We start from the raw sequence: 12,533 nt of genomic DNA on the forward strand, positions 1-12,533 counted from the left end.
AAAATTTAATGAGAGTAAATTGGCTTCGAACCATCTGTTTAAGGATTCAAATACAATATTTATGTCATTTTTAAAGTTTTCAAATTTAGAGTTCTTAAATATTATACTAGTGTCATCTGCATATAGAATTGGTTTAGATTTATTGTTGATGGTTTTAGATAGATCATTTATGTAGAGAAGAAAAAGTAAGGGACCTAAAATTGATCCTTGTGGAACACCTTGCTTTATAATTCCCCAGTTTGAAAAACTGAGAGATGCATTGAGAGATGCTCAAAAATTCTGTACACAGCCCAGATCCTTGGGAGATGCAAATCAGGGTAAGCAAAGCCCTCAGTTTATACCTAACTCCATGGAGATGGGCTCTTCTTGAGAAGACGCCAGTCGCTCAACCACTCAAGAATTTCAGAAAATTTTATGAAACCTGAAGGTTCATTACCATGTTCTCAAGAGCCCTCGACTGGTCCCTATCCTCAGCCAGATCAATCAAGACCATACCATCCCATCCTATCTCTATTAAATCCACTTTAATACGAGTATTATCTACCCACCTATATCTAGGTCTTCCTATTGGTCTCTTTCTTTATGTGTTTCCCACCAGAATCCTATATCCATTCCTCCATGCGTGCTACATGCCCTGCCCTTCTCATCCTCCTTGACCTGATCATTCAAATTAGTCTTATCGAGGAGTACAATTTATGGAGCTCCTCATTAAGCACTATTCTCCAACCTTCTGTCACTTCATCCCTCTTTGGTCAAAATACGAGTACTCTCCTCAGCGCCCTGTTCACAAACACTCTCAGTCAATGTTCCTCCTCCAAAACACAAAACTATAGGCAAAATGATACTTTTGTGTATTCTAATTCTGATGTTTTCAGACAGTAGGCAAGATGACAGAAGGTTCTGGACTGAATGGTAACAAACACTACCTGAATTCAATTTAATCTTAATTTCCTCCTGAATCAAATTTTGATCTCTTACTCTTGTTCTCTAACCGTGACACAGTTTCAAAGATTATCAGCTATTTTTATGTTACGATTTTGTCCTGTATTCTAGTGGGGAGACATCAACATACACTTAGTTTTCTCTGCATTTCCTTACAAGCATCAATTAAGAGTTTCTGTGTTTTTCTTTCTCATATCCATGGTATCTCCCAACAGATAGATCAGCATAGACCAGCAGCTTAAGTGTCCTGCTTAATTTCAGTCCCACCCAGCTTTCCCACATCTTCCTAATGGCAAACTTGTATTCTAAAGCAAAGATGAAAAGCAATGGTGTCAAAGCATCTCCTTGTTTTAGACCATTCTTAACAGGAAAGGTATCAGGCAAGTGTTTACCTATATATACTTCACTATAGGTTTCATTTAAACACATTCTAATTGCATAACTAGTTTTGTGCATACCCTAAACTCTGTAAGAATATTATATAATACTTCCTCATAATTGAATCATGTTTTCTTGAATTCGAGGAATTGCTGCTGTAGTCTCATTGTACTCCCATTTTTTTCCTCTCCGGTATCTAACAAATGCCAAAAATTTGATTGTAGTTGATTTGTTACATCAACAGCCACATTGATGATCCCCAATAATTTTGTCTACATATGGACTTAGGGGCACACGGTAGCGTAGTTGCTTGAGGCATTATGCTACAAGCCGGAAGGTCACACATTCAAGTCCTGATGAGGTCATAGGATTTTTTTCAATTGATCTAAACCTTCCAGCCGTACTATGGCCCTGGGGTCAATTCAGCCTCTAACAGAAATGAGTACCAGGAATATTCTTGGGGGTAAATGGCGGCCATTGCGTAGGGCTGATAAACTTGCTGCCATCTATGAGCTGATTTTCTAGAAAATTTGGGAACCTCAACGTCTCACAACCCTACAAGCCTCCAAATCTTGTTACAGGGATACCTTTACTTACTTTACTTTACATATGGACTTAACATTCATAGAAAGGTATTGGATAAAATTTTACATGTAGCTGATAATGATAATGTTCCTTGATAATTAGTACAGTCAGTTTCATCGCCCTTCTTGTTAACTGGCACAATAACAGACTCCTTTCAGTGCTCAGGCAATTCTTGCTTACTACAAATAGAATAAATGAGTGCATCGATCTCACACAGTAATGTTTCACCTCCTGCTTGAATCAGTTCTGGCAGAATTTGATCACTACCTATCAATTTATACTTTTTCAACTTCGCAATACCAATTTCAATCTCAAATGGACTAGGCTCATGTACTAACAACATCATTGACCCTATGTACAGTCAACAGCTGAGAAACAATTCTTCTACCTATTCGAAATGTTGTGGGAATCTGCAGGCATATCACCATTCTCACATTTTACTAAGTTACTTCTAGGTTACTGACCCTTTTTAAATTCACTTTTTCCTCTATACCAGCGTCTAATGCTCTTGTTCTTACTATGAGTTGCAAGCTCATTAATTTTTGTCTTTCAGGTATTACCCCCTTTTATTCCTGAAATGTCTTACATGGTTTAGATAATCACCGTTTATTTTCCCTTGACCTTGTAACTATCCCAATTCGGCATGTTTCCTTCCCTCCTTTTAGACATGTGAAAAACAGTGAACTTCAACAACAGCAACCTGGATAGGTTTGCTTCTCTGTAGTTTCCACTTTCTATGAACTTGTTTTTAGTAAATCTGATCAACTGGCTGGATCATACATATCTTTTTCAATTTCAACAAAAAGAGCACTGGTCTTGGCTGAAGAACCCTATGTTTCAGGCACTGTGTTTCCATCTTCCTCAGCATTGTAACAATCCACATTTCAACATTTCACTTTTCCACAGAACCATTCAATGTTTAAATAATTTCTTCTCTATAACTTTCTCTTCTGTTCTTTCACATTTCCGAGCTATACCTTCGCCATTTATCTCTGTTTCTCTTTTATGGTTGCCATCTGTCATTAACAATTCACATCCTTTAGTTCCACACAGTGTCACAGTTTATCTACTTCACAGTACTTCTTGACATGCACCATCATGCAGAGTCTGCAAGCAGCTGCTGCACACCCACACAAATTAATTCCTTGAATTACTGGCACTTATTTAAGTTTTTGCCTCTTATTAATTACTGATCCTTTAAAAAACTATCAGCACAGATTAGACAAATGTTATGCAATAAAAATTCAAGAAACAAATTAAATCCAAAGTAGGAAACATGATAAAAATATAAAATAATAATGTATTTAAACCCTGAAGTATAATTAAATTAACTGTAGTGTATAGTCTCTTACATGTGGTAGAAATAAGCCCTCTTAACATCTAACAGAACATTTCTGTTTACCAGCTTATTTTCTGAGATAAGTTCCTGTTCTTGCCTATTTCATTCACAACAATGTTATGTCTTCATTTTATAGTGTCAGCGATAGCTGGGCTTGTAGAAAAGATTTCAATTTGAAATAAACTGGCTTATAGTAGTGCTAGTAGGAAAAATTTCAATTTGACATAAACTGGCTTATAATTTGAATTCAAAGAACTAATATATGATTTTGCTACTCTCAAGACTAGGACGGTGCACAAGAAGTATCGCATATTTTGTGATATCACTGTACAGGATCCTCCATGGCTACCGCACTTGCTCTACCCTGGTGGTGGGTCTTTTTATCTCGGCAATGGAAAATTCCAACATAAAATACTCTGGAAACAGTCTTTCAATGCTGTGTGAACTGGACATTTTCATGCCTAAAGAATATAACCAAAACAAGACCACTCTAACCACTGGTCAGTGACACCTTAACAGTGACTCTACCTATTCGCTTAGTACTGCTAACGCAACACGCATGAGGAAACATGAAATGCCACACAACTTTTCACTGGAGAAATCAATGGAAGAGAAACACACAACCAAGAGAGCAGCACGCCCAATGGGGTACAGAGCGGTTGCAATACAAAAGATCGGAAGAACACACATCCTATAACACCAAAATTAATAATAATAACAACAATGTACTTTAGGAGTATTATTTGACAAAGTGCACAGTGCAGTGGATTCCTTAAAAATGTGTTGCCTGAAGATGACCCTGTGTGGCTGAAACAGGTAGTGCATAAACACAGAATGTATATATATTTTAATGACTTTTTAAACATTTTAACGAATATTTTTGTGAATTGAATGTGGATTAGTGTCATCTAAATCTATATTGATATATATAGACAGAAGGAGAAAATATAGGTATAGAGGAAAGGCCAATGATATTGTCCCGTGGACGGCGCAACAGGAAGTAGGTGTCACGTGAACTCTGTTTTTCCTCGAGTGAAGTCACATACCCCACTCCTTCCATCATTACGCAACGCTCGGTAAACAGCCATTCCCGCTAGGCTGCGACGACACGCAACAGGCGAGTCCCTGCAACGACTATTGCTAGGCAATAGGAAAACACGGCGATTACGCAACAGGGAAGCGAGGTGTGTTTCCCGTTGTCCGACTGATGGTTTATAAGAGAAACTGGAATGCCTGTGTGAATCAGTATTCAAAAGTGAGCGATTGAGTTCTAACATTAAAATGACCCTCCACTAAGCTCTCATTAGATCCGTAATGACTTATGCTAGTCCCGCCTGGGAATTCGCGGCAGACACTCATCTAGGGAAATTGCAGCGCCTGCAAAACAAGGTTCTCAGCGCCATTGGCAAATTTCCAAGGTGCACACCGGTCCGCGATTTGCACATGGCATTTAAAATCCCATACGTTTATGACTATATAACAAAATTATGCAGACAACAAGCAGAAGTCATACAAAATCATGAAAATGAGAATATTCGCAAGATCGGACAAGGCGAAGAAAGTATAAGAGGCTTAAACTTTGCGGCGGTCATGCATACGACCGTTCAAGTGACTAGACTACTGTGGTAGCGAATACTATTAGAAATAGGGCAAAATCTGCTGTACTGAGCCTGGATTGACAGAGGCCTTGTATATATTGTACGTAGAAATAGGAATTAAGATTAAATTTGTAAATATATGTAAATACTGACAATGGACTTACTAACACAGACTATGACTGACAAATGACAGACCCGACCTCTCGTCAGAGAGGGCGCCCCAAATGAACAGGACAGTAACTTTCATATAAAAAGAATCTGGTCATGCGCCTCAGTCGGGGCTCGATACCAAGACAGACAGACTGACTGACCGTCAGTAGCAATGTGACTTTGACTTTGAGTGAATCAATTGAAATGTAGCAGCCGCCGAAGCCAGTTAATATCGGGAGTATTCAGAGCAGTGAAAGTCTAGCAGTCGCCTAGTTGTTGTATCGAGTGAATGGCAGTGACTACCGCAGGAGTAGTAATTGTGATATTGCAGATGGCAGTAATTGAGATATTGTGAATTGTGTAAGTGTAATAGCGAGTGTGGAATAAATTCGCTACTTCCAAGACGGCGTGAAGTTATTTGTCGCGGTACATACCCAACACATGACAATTTAATGGATCTTAGAGAAATAGACTGGAAGATAAAATATTGACTGACATGGCACTGGATGAGTTAAATGGCAGGTGTACGTGTATGTGAACACAATAATGAACTATAAGGTTGAAGGCACTATTTTCTGGGATGTGATGCCTGCATTCTAGTAGATGTTCACCAACGTTCTGAAGGAAAGTACTCTCTCAATTTTCAGGGTCAAAGCATAAGGAGCTTGCTGCTTACCACTTGCTTCTTTGCTTACTTTCTGACCCTGAAGATGGAAGTAGAGTCATTTAAAACGTTGGTAGCCTCAACAAGATTAAACGGGGTCACATTCTTCATAATCCTGTAGTGAGAACAACACGAAACTTCTTGAATAACCTCAGCAACCATCAGCTGTGGTTATCATGCACGATGAATCTGCTCTCTGTCAACTCACCATGGGTCTCTTCCATTTAATTCGTCGGGGAGCAGTCTTGCTGAAATATATTGATGAGTCCTCAGCCGGAAATTTGGGGTCCTCGAAGAGTGTACCTTCCTCCAGGCATTGATCACGAATTTTAAAAAAGTCCTGCACCTGTCCTTGAGCCCTCAGCCTTGAGCCCTTCTTTCCAAGCTGAAACAAGAGACAAGGTTTCGTACTACTAACGACACTAGAATTATAAAGCGTCAAGAGGATGATGGTGACTACATATGGTAAATATTGCAGCGTGTAGAGCCGTTACTGCGTAACGGCCTCGAAACAAACAATGAAATAGCATTCTGCTAGGAAAGTGATTCTCAATAAGGAAGTATAAGCAGCTGTTTTGGTAACGCCTTCGGAAACAAACACGTTCCCATGGTAACAAAGGAGTGCAACAACGAATGATGTTTTAAACGCGGTCCGTGCCAATATGTTATAACCGAGACAAGTTCGAAAATTTAGTCAGTTGTAAAAGTCAATTGTAACGGAGAGGGTGAAGCAAAGACTTAGTGGGTGCAGTTTGAAGCTGAAGAATCTCCACTGTTAGAAACCGTTACCAGTGAACAACTACTCGAGAACGTACCTGACTAAGAACATTAGTCTGTGTGCCCTAGTGATTTGTAAAGTGTGATGATTAGCTATGGCACTATAATTAAGTGTTCGCACGAGTCGTGTGTTAAAAGTGGTCAGTAAATCCAATCTCCAATCCAAAACCCCATCGAGAGTCACTGTAACACGTGCAATATAAAGAATGTAACCTTGACATATTTGCTAGGCAATATCCAGGGACGTGAACGTGGCATATTTCATAGCCATTATCTCGACATTCGCCGGGAATGACTCTGGAATGCCACTCTGAAACCAGACCACTTCCCCGACTGCCTGTCTGTTTCCAGTCTAGGGTGTGGCTGCACGTAACGTGCGTGCTAACTAGAATCTAAGTTCGTGATCTGTTCGTAACAGGTCCACACGAAGTAAAACGACATGCTCGCAAACACCCCGTCGATAGTTCGTCTGCAGTTAGCGGAAATTTGCACTTTTGTTAAGATATCAAGCCTTCGCATGGGTCCTTCGGTAGTGTACCAAAATGACACATATTTTCCGTTCTATTTCGTTAGGTGACACCTTCAACGCTACTGATATTCGTTTAACTGTATTTTGTTTGTCTTGTCATGTAGTTTCCATTTCTTGGGGTCCCAAAAGTTCGCGTATTGACCACACTGTTGAATCAAGCTGATCGCCTCTGTGGTCTAGTAGTCAGAGTTTCTGCCTAGAGATGTCAAGGTCCCGGGTTCAATTCCCGGCACTATCAGATTTTCTGAGAAATAGTGGGTCTGGAACAGGGATAACAGGATAACAGGAACACAGCCTCGTGAGGATAATTGTGGAGCAATTTCAAGGAAATAGCGGCACCGGTCTAGAAAATCGAGATTAACGGATGTGGGGATCCGTTGCGCTGACCATGTGAGACCCTCTATTCGCAAAAGTTGACACTAACTTCGCCGACAAGCAGGAATCGCTCGGTCGGTATAGTTCACTTGTAGAATACAGGCCACGGAGTTTTTTACTTTAGTTGGATCAAGTTCACGACATCGTCATCAAACCACTTCAAATTTTTGGTCTACATTCCTAAAATAAAAAAAAAAACAATTTTTACACAAATTTGTATGGATACCTTGTTAACTGTTCCCATCTCAGCAGCGGTGTACTTCATAAACCTCTGCCCTCAGTCTGTCTGCCTGTATTTGTATCCCTCCTATCGCTGTTACGCAAAGGCTCGTTAAAGTGTATTTCTCCTTTCATTGCTAGGTAATGGATAGGTAAAAACGTTCCCGCTGCAACGAATGTACCCAACAACAGAATTGTTGGACGCGTCATTATCTATGCGGTCCATGTCTTATCGAAGAAGAGTTTGTGTAATATGTGAATCACCCTATCGTGTTGACCGCTACGCGGGAAGAAAAGGTGACACTGACGTCCAATATGTAAATGCATTCCCCACAACCACGTAGACCTGCCTCCGCTTGTTTCAACACAAGTGACAAGGGTTTGCATACTGATTTGTAATAGTGAAGTGCTACTTGCAGCAAATTCGCAGGCCACGCCTGGAATGATGCAGACATCACCGAGCTCTTAAGGTTTAGATATAAGTCAATACTGGCAGGAGATCTGAATGCTAAACATCCATTCTGGAACAGTGTACTTTCAAACCATTTAGGCGTGAAACTACTGAATTTACTGCACATAAACGACTTTGAAATTTCAGCACCTCAATGTTGCACACATTACATTCCTGCGGGAAATGGTGATGTGCTCGATATCGCTGCATATGTCATTGTCACGGACATTCTGGACTCAGATCACCTACCAATTGTTTCCCACTTGCTCTGTCATATTAGAACTAGGAATTCTCCGGACCCGGGAGACAAATTCACAGATTCGGAGCGGTTTCAAAGCTTCGAATTTCACCTGGAATCCAAATTAACTCGGAGGAAAAAGCCGATAAAGACGCCGGCAACTTTACTGCCTCTATAGCTTCGGCGTACAGGCTGTCGACAAGCAAAATTACACTCTCGGACCTAGTAAGGTCATACCTGATCTGGAAAGTTTCTTAAACCATAAGCAGAGATTAAGGAAACAGTGGCAAGTAACCCGGGATCCATGGCCGCGCCATAGCTCAAGCGGTTAGTCTCTGGCTTCCCACCGCGGCGGCCCGGGTTCGATCCCGGGTCTGGTCAAGTGGGATTTGTGGTGGACAAAGTGACGCTGGGGCAGGTTTTCTCTGAGTACTTCGGTTTCCCCTGCCAATCTTCATTCCACCAATTGCTCCACCATCATCCTCACCTATCATCTAGGGCTGGTACAATAGGCCAGAAGTGGCCGCAGTACAAGGGACTTAGTCCCAACCCACTAGCAATATAAAAACCGGGATCAGCATATCTTGGGTCCCACAAGTTCGCTTTTTGACGACACTGTTAAATCAATTTGACGACATCGTCCTCAAAACAACTTCAAGTTTTTGGCCTACTCTCCTAAAATAAAGAACCAATCATTACAAAACTTTGTATCTATACCTTGTGAACTGTTCCCATCTCAGCAGCGGCGTACTTCATAAACCTCTGCCTTCAGTCTGTCTGCCTGTATTTGATTCCCTCCTATCGCTGCTACGCAAAGGCTCGGTAAATTGTCTCTCTCCTTCCAATGCTAGGTAATGGATCGGTAAACACGTTCCAGCGGCAACGAATGTACCAAACAAGAGAATTGTTGGGCGTGTCATTTCGTCGATTTCCCACAGCGACGAATTGAATACCAACAGACCGTTGCGTAGGAATATCCATAACAAAGACTGTTCGTTGTCTAACAACGGATGAAGCCAAACACTTCTACAAGGCGTTCTGTGTTGAGTAAAGCTAGCATTTCTTAAGCAACGGATTTTTTTTTTTTTTGCATAACTACGGATGAACCGCCAGTCGTAAAGTAACTTTGACTTTGGCTTGACAAGTGATAAATTTCTTTTACCCCCTTGTGGAGGCAGGGTTAAATACCTCCACCGTGACCTGCGAGCGGAAGGAGGCGACGAAAAGGGAAGTCTCAAATCAGAGACAGTAAAATATGGTCGCAAGTCCCAAGGACTCGGACCCGAGAAAGACTGCGCTTGCAAGACAAAAGGGAGACCCTTCCTCGCGTCAAAGATGGCGCCCACAAAAACAAGCCCGTAACTTCCCAAAACAGTAATAAATATCTGGTCATGAGCCCCACATGGGTCTCGACACCAAGGACCGTCAGTCGCAATGTGACTTGGACTTGCACTAGATCAAGTGCTAAACCCGTGTGGAGGTGGAGTCGATATCTCCACCGTGACCCTGCGAGTCGTAGGAGGCGACGAAAAGGAAGTCTCAAATGTGAGACAGTAAAATATGGTCGCGGATTCCATGGGACTTGGACCAGAGAAAGACTGCGCTGGGAAGGGCCAGCATCATATATAAATGACAAGCCAGTCCTCTCGTCAGAGTGGGCGTCCACAAAAAACACAAGACCATAACTCTTAAACAGTAATAAACATCTGGTCGCAAGCCCCAGATGGGTGCTTTATACTAAGACAGACTGGCCGACTGACCGTCGGTCGTAAAATGAGACTCAGAGTCAGACTCATACTGAGGAGTCAGTCGAAGAAGTTAGTTAAATTTAGTCAGTTCTCGAAGTGAGTGCGAGACAGCCGAGGGAGAAAGAAGACAAGGTGTGATTAGAAGATTTTATGTGTGATAATCAGTGATAGTGTCTGCTAGCTGAGAAGTCAGTCAGTGAAGGCTTATTGTGTGACCTGAAGACTTTACGTGTGCTACATTTCAGTGGTATAGGGAGTGTGTAATTCAGTGAGACTTTTATATCTCCCGTGTTTTAAATACGTGAAGACTACTGAAGACAGACTGAAGAGATTAGCGCGTAATGAGTATAAGTTCTGTAAATCAGTAAGAGCGTAATAAGTAATTGTAGTTACGACAGGTAAGTGGTTAATAAACTCAATTACCAATCCGAAAGCCGGCTTCAGTAGGCAAACACGCTACNCATGTATACAGTTCAAGAGGGGTGCGAAAGACAAGCTTGTCTATCAATCCAAACAAGATGGTGATTGTACCCTTTACTAGGAAGAGGGATATAAAGAGGCTCAAAGAACCGTACTCTTCAGTAAAGCGATCTGGCTACCCAGTGAAGTAAAGTACCTTGGATTAACATTAGACAAGGGGCTGCCATAAAAAACAGCTAGATAAAGCTATTAATAAGGCCTTATTGGTCTTCTGGACATACAGAGGCACGTTTTGGAAGACTTAGGGACTGACACCTAAGGTGGTATATTGGATATGCCCTGCAGTGGTAAGACCCTTAATCACCTATGCCGCCACTATATGGTTGCCTAGAGTCAAACTCAAGACAAGTCAGGCAGAACTTAGCAAACTACAAAGGACAGCCTGCTTGGGAATTACGGGAGCAATGAGAACAGATCCACCAGCTGCAATGGAAATCCTAATAGGAGTCCCTCCCCTGCATTTGCAGGTGGAAGTAGAGGCCAGGTTAGGAAATTTCAGATTACGTTGCAGTGACCACTGGAGACCTAAATCCTAAGGTTTTGGACATGCATACATGTCTCGGGACATGAAAAAAGAATCAATCCTGCAGATGGAATCTGATAAAATGCTCCTGAAACATGTTTATAATGGACTTTTCATGATAAGATTTCCTGATATAAGTGAATGGAAAGAGGAGACTCAACCTGATAGAAATGGGGGACTAATCTGGTATACAGAAGGTTCCAAGACAAATAAAGGCAATGGAGCTGGGGTGTATTGTGATGGAACGAGGCAGAAGCATACCTTCAGCCTTGTTCAGTACACAACAGCGTTCCAGGCAGAGGTGTATGCCATTAAGGCATGCGCAGTTTAAAATTTAAATAGGAGCTATAGAAATAGGAACATATATATCCTATCAGAGAGTCAAACTGAAATAAAAGCACTTGGTACACACCAAATCACTCCAAAATTGGTTTGGGACTGCCACCATTCCCTCATACAACTGGCTAGACATAACAAAGTACAACTGGTATGGGTTCTAGGTTATGAGGGTATTGTAGGGAATGACACCGCAGATCAACTGGCAAGAAGAGGAACTGAACAACCGTCCATAGGACCTGAACTTGCGGCATCTCAATTTGAGTTGCCAAGAAAGCGATCAAGGACTGGACTGCTAGAAATCACAAAAAAAAAAAAACACACTGGGAATCCACAACTGGACTCAAACAGGCAAAAGGGTTTATATCAGGACCCTCTGCAAAAGAACGAGACACCTGTTAAACTTAAACAGAAATCAACTCAGATGGGTGGTAGGATTACTTACTGGAAACTGCCACCCAAAGGGACACCATTCAAAACTGGGTCTGACTAGGACCCAAATTGTGAAAGGTGCCTACAAGAAGATGAATCAGCCACACACATCTTATGTGGTTGTGAGGATATAGCTTATCTAAGATATCGCCACCTGGGTCAGTTCTTCATGGAACCAAGTGACTTTTATGACGCCCCCATAAATAAAACTCTACATTCATTCGAAGTGTAGGAATAATAAGGGGTTAATCAAAAGGGCAAGCACAACTGATGATTGAAGGTCGCAGTGCAAGGACCAGTTTCATGGCTCACCCCTCATACTCATACCCATCATTTCGTAAAATGAGATTACTGACCAGTTCGTCTTACTTCACATGCTTCGAGCCGCTACCAAAGTACGATATATGGAAGTGAAAGTATCATTTCGTAATTATGTAAATTGCGAAAAATAGTAAAGTTTGCAAAATAGCCATCTTTTCGCTTAATACCAAAGCAAATGACTGAGCATGATAGCGAACCTACGAAAAAACTTACCTCGAACCGTGAAAACAAAGAGTAATTGTCAATAGATTTTCCGTCAAGTGCAACAATGTATATTTTGATCACTTAATTATCTCATCTGCCTTACATGTTTCGGTTCCAAGGAACCATCTTCAGAGGCACTTATAACAAACCATGAAAACACTGGCACAGCTCAACATTCACAATATGTAATTATTCATGGAAACTATTACATATAACGGAGTGTAAAGCACAACACTTCCCAGTA

General features: G+C 41.4%; 1 protein-coding gene across 1 annotated transcript in view; it reads right to left on the minus strand.

Moving 5' to 3' along the window:
* LOC111875019 (calpain-A) overlaps positions 1–7,601 on the minus strand; it is a 47,551-nt gene extending 39,950 nt beyond the window's left edge. The window contains exons 1-2 of the mRNA XM_033755688.1: positions 7,564–7,601; positions 5,865–6,041 (exon numbers count right to left, since the gene is read on the minus strand). Coding sequence (XP_033611579.1) covers positions 5,865–6,041; positions 7,564–7,581 — 195 coding nt within the window. The 5' untranslated portion in view covers positions 7,582–7,601. The remainder of the gene's footprint in view (positions 1–5,864; positions 6,042–7,563) is intronic.
* Positions 7,602–12,533: the final 4,932 nt, after the last annotated feature.

The sequence above is a fragment of the Cryptotermes secundus genome, unplaced genomic scaffold, assembly GCF_002891405.2.
Source record: "Cryptotermes secundus unplaced genomic scaffold, Csec_1.0 scaffold1161, whole genome shotgun sequence".
NCBI lineage: Eukaryota > Metazoa > Arthropoda > Insecta > Blattodea > Kalotermitidae > Cryptotermes > Cryptotermes secundus.